Source organism: Palaemon carinicauda, chromosome 14, assembly GCF_036898095.1.
Source record: "Palaemon carinicauda isolate YSFRI2023 chromosome 14, ASM3689809v2, whole genome shotgun sequence".
NCBI lineage: Eukaryota > Metazoa > Arthropoda > Malacostraca > Decapoda > Palaemonidae > Palaemon > Palaemon carinicauda.
The window spans coordinates 123,576,135-123,581,134 of record NC_090738.1 but is presented as its reverse complement, the minus strand read 5'-3'; the positions used below and the strand labels follow the sequence as shown (position 1 = coordinate 123,581,134).

General features: G+C 28.6%; 1 protein-coding gene and 1 long non-coding RNA gene across 2 annotated transcripts in view; both read right to left on the bottom strand.

Annotated features, from left to right (window-relative positions):
- Window positions 1-1,303, bottom strand: part of LOC137653312 (sperm-associated antigen 1-like) — a 9,768-nt gene extending 8,465 nt beyond the window's left edge. The window contains exon 1 of the mRNA XM_068386680.1: window positions 1,169-1,303. Within this exon, the coding sequence (XP_068242781.1) occupies window positions 1,169-1,222 (54 nt within the window). The 5' untranslated portion in view covers window positions 1,223-1,303. The remainder of the gene's footprint in view (window positions 1-1,168) is intronic.
- Window positions 1,304-4,924: 3,621 nt separating this feature from the next.
- LOC137653311 (uncharacterized) overlaps window positions 4,925-5,000 on the bottom strand; it is a 6,013-nt gene continuing 5,937 nt past the window's right edge. Inside the window, exon 3 of the long non-coding RNA XR_011046449.1 lies at window positions 4,925-5,000. This exon is cut by the window's right edge and continues 43 nt beyond it. This is a non-coding gene — a long non-coding RNA (uncharacterized lncRNA).

Here is a 5,000-nt window from a genome sequence, read left to right as displayed (position 1 = left end):
TATATGAATATATATACACAAATATATATGTATATATATGTGTGTGTATGTTTGTATGTATACACAATATATATATATAAACACACACATATATATACTGTGTATATATATATATATATATATATATATATATATATATATATATATATATATATATATACACATATATATATATACAGTATATATATATATATATATATATATATATATATATGTATATATATATATATATATATATATATATGTATGTATATATATATATATGTGTGTGTGTGTGTGTGTGTAAGTACATTTATATCGAAAGGTATCTTCTTTTTGACAGTCACCTGCAAAATCCCGTTGCATGACCTTACCAGATCTTTTATTCATTGACGATGAATATTGCATCGGAATCATTTTCCTTCGACACGGAAGGATTTTGGGTTTTTCGATAAGGCTGCTGTTGTTGTTGTTGTTGTTGTTGCTGCTGTTTTTGATCTTGTTGCTGTTGTTGTTGTTGTTGTTGTTGTTTTTGCTTTTGTTTGTTTATTTTGTTTCTTTTCTAAATTTCTTTTTAATGGCTGTTAGTGGATAGTGTTATTGTGTTCTCATGAAAGAAAATAATACAATGCTGTATTTTTGTAATGATAATAATAATAATAATAATAATAATAATAATAATAATAATAATAATAATAATAATAATAATAATAAAAATAATAACAACAACAACAACAACAATAATAATAATAATAATAATAATAATAATAATAATAATGATAATGAAAATAACAATGATATTAATGGTAATAATAATTATAATGATACTATAATTATTACTATTATCAACAACAACAACAACAACAATAATAATAATAATAATAATAATAATACCAGTCTCAGAGTAAAGCTCTTAAGAATTACTAATTGTGGGCTAATTATGTGACTAATTTGTAATGTGGATTGAATTTTTAAAAATATATCTATCAAAGTTTCAGGGAATTAAGGATATGAAGTTATGTAAGTGTTAATTTTATAGTACTGATCTCATACTCATGTGTATAACAGAGAGAGAGAGAGAGAGAGAGAGAGAGAGAGAGAGAGAGAGAGAGAGAGAGGAGAGAGAGAGAGAGAGAGAGAGAGAGAGAGAGAGAGAGAGAGAGAGAGAGAGAGAGAGAGTTTACCTTACCGTCATGTCGAAGCGTTCTAACATTGATGGCTCTTTCTGTAGGTCTAGAGACATCTTCGCTGATTTTATATTTTCACTGTTTACACTAGACTCTCAGCATTTAATAAAGATTTAATCTGTATATCAAAGTAATTCAGTCAATTAAACTGCATTCACTTCATTTAAATAAAAACGACACAAATCCAGCCATTATAACTTAAAAAATCACATCAATAATTTCACCAAAGTAGTCTCCGTGAGAGTTTGTTCCGTTTTCTTTATTCCCTCCGTTTTCTTTATTCACTCCAATTTCGTTATTCACTCTACTCCGTTTTCTGTTTGCCGTCAGGAGATTGCTGTTGTTCCTGGTTTTCTTGGGCTTCCAGAGCTACTTCAGTGGGTGGTCGTACCCTGAAAGCCTTCCTCATTATCCATCCGATAACGACGGTGCCATACATCAACACGATGGGGATGAATGCGATCCAGCCGGGCATTATGTTCGACTGTCAGGGAAGAGAGAGTAAATTGCCTTTTTATGCATATAGTTAGATTTAAGGGGGAACTATCATAAAAAAATCTCACCAAGCTCGAGGACGTGCAATTACATAAAGGTTAATTGGAGAGTTACACATGGAAGGTCTAAGTTTTTATAGTTATCAGAATTACCATACATAAGGTCATATATATATACATATATATATATACACACACACACACACACACACACATATATATATATATATATATATATATATATATATATATATATATATATATATATATATATATATATATATATACACACACACACAACAACGTTAAAATAGATATGCATTATACAAACTACTTGTGTCAGCCCGTTCAGCATAAAAACCTTTTCTGCAAGTTTGAACTTCTGTAATACTTTAACCCCGCACTGACTTTAGTTATGTCTAGATTGAATTCATATCACACTAACAATCATGTGTGAATTACTTCAGAAATTCTTTGGCATCATATTAATATCCCTAATTTAGTCAAATAAACTCGGTGAATAACAGTTCTGAAGATTTCACATGAAATCAATTTCTTTTTATGATAAATAATTTTTCAAAGGCTACTTTGAAAATACTGATCTTTATAATGTTAGATTCAAACTATTACACACACACACACACACACACACACACACACACATACACACACACACACACACACACACACACACACACACACACACACATATATATATATATATATATATATATATATATATATATATATATATATATATATATATATATATATATATATATATATATATATATATATATATATATATATATATGGGACGCAAATATGGAATCCGTCTGATTAGGAAAAGTTTACGTAAACACTCTTCTTCTTTTGCCAGCCTTTTTCAAGTCTTAACAAGTGAAAAAAAAATATATATCAGTTTATTTCACTATATATTGGGAAATTTATTCTTATTTTCTGAAGGAACATCGCGGAATTTAGATCACCAGACACTTTCAGTTCATCGTTTTAACTTGAGAATCTGTATATTTCTGATATTGAAATTGTCACATCCACTGCTCAAAAGGCTTTGAAAAGGTTTACACATTTTATATAAACTGTGAAATGTTTTTTGTTCATTTGATAACTTTTCCAGTGTTTGTCTCTGATACGAGAAATTGAAGAGATTACCTTATGTCATTAGTGACTAGAGATGAAACTTTTCTTTCCATTTTTTCGTTATTTGGCAGAACTAGCAAAAACAGAACCATGCTATTTTCTCTTCACAATTTTCCTCTCTTTATATATGCCCATTATATAAGGAACAATAACAGGTAGAAAATATACACAATAAAATGGATTTCTATCGTGGACCATATTCTTTAATTAAATAATAATAAAAAATTACAATAATAATACGAACCACTAACAGCTAGACTCGCCACGGCCTCTTCCTCCCGCCAAGGGATAACTAGCCTAAAATGAAACACCACTCCAGTTCACCTCTGCTATGGCCATTATATCCGGAACAATAACAAGAAAAAATGTATACAATAAAAAGAATTCCTACTGTGGAACCACATTCTTTAATCAAATAAAAATAATAAAAGAAATACAGCAATAATACGAACCACTACAAGCAAGACTCGCAACAGTCCCTTCCTCCCGCCAAGGGATAACTAGCCTAAAACGAAACACCACTCCAGGTCAAGTCTGATAGTATCGCCCAGATAAATCATTCGGATTAATATTGCAATAGTCATTGGCAAGGGGAGGCTCAAGAACCCTTCAGGAATGTTAACCCGAATCATCGATTTGCTGAAAGGTCTACTTAATGTGTCCGAATGGGGACCGTAAGCGTTTGATCAATATCCTTCAGACGCTCGGTGGAGAGTCTTGCCATAACTTATGTACCGGGTGTGCAAGGTAACGAAGAAGATCTCCGAGTAAGTGAACAGCAGTTATTATTATTATTATTATTATTATTATTATTATTATTATTATTATCTACAACCCAAGTTGGAAAAGCAGGATGATATAAACCTAAGGACTCCAACAGGGAAAAGTAGCCCAATGAGGAAAGGGAAAAAGGAAATAAATAAACCACAAGAGGATTGATGAACAAATTAAATAAAACATTTTAAGAACAGTAAAATTAAAATATGTCTTTTATATATAAACTATAAAAACTTAAAAAAAAGAGGAAGATAAGAAGAGAAATAAGATAGATTACTGTGCTCGAGTGTACTCTTTCTTCTCCTTGATATCCTTTTAGGCTCGTATTGCTTGTATATACGTGATTGTTACCTCCGCAAAGGAGGTTATAAAATCACCTGCATTTATTTATTTATTTATTTGTTTATCTGTGAACAGGATTACGTAAAAACTTCTTGTCGAGTGTACCCTCTTTCATCCTTTCCTAGATATCATTTATGCTCGTCTTGCCTATATGCTCGTGATTAATACCTACGCCAAGAAGAGTATGAATTAACCTACGTTTATCTATATTTTTATTTGTTTGTTTATCTGTGAACAGGATTACGTAAAAACTTCTTGCAGGATTTTCACCAAATTTTAACAATGGATAGATATGGCCCGGAAGATCCCATTAAAAAGACATACGTGACATTTTCGTGACCTTGGCCTTCACTTTTGACCCAATCACTCCCTAAATTCAATCAAATTGTCCTTGGATCAGGGCCAATTAACCCACTTATTATCATGAGATTCGGTCAAATAGTTTTTGAGTTATGTGAATCACAAACACAGACAGACAGACATTCAAATAAATACACGCCTATCAAAACATAACCTAACATATTATTATTATTATTATTATTATTATTATTATTATTATTATTATTATTATTATTTTTAATTTAAAAATTATTATTATTATTATTATTATTATTATTATTATTATTATTATTTTTAATAATTAAAACATTATCATTATTATTATTATTATTATTATTATTATTATTATTTTTATTATTATTATTATTATTATTATTATTATTTTTAATAATTTGAAAATTATTATTATTATTATTATTATAATTATTTTTAATAATCTAAAAAATATTATTATTATTATTATTATATATTTTTATTATTATTATTATTTTTATTATTTTAATTATTATTATTATTATTATTATCATTATTTTTATTATAATTATTATTATTTTTAATAATTATAGAATTATTATTATTATTATTAGTAGTAGTAGTATTATTATTATTATTATTATTATTAACACATACGAACGTAACACTTACGGTTTCTAAGCGTGCCTGGCGGTGACCCAGTCCGTGGGCATGACCTTGACCTCCGAATCCGTATAAGTCGGTTGTT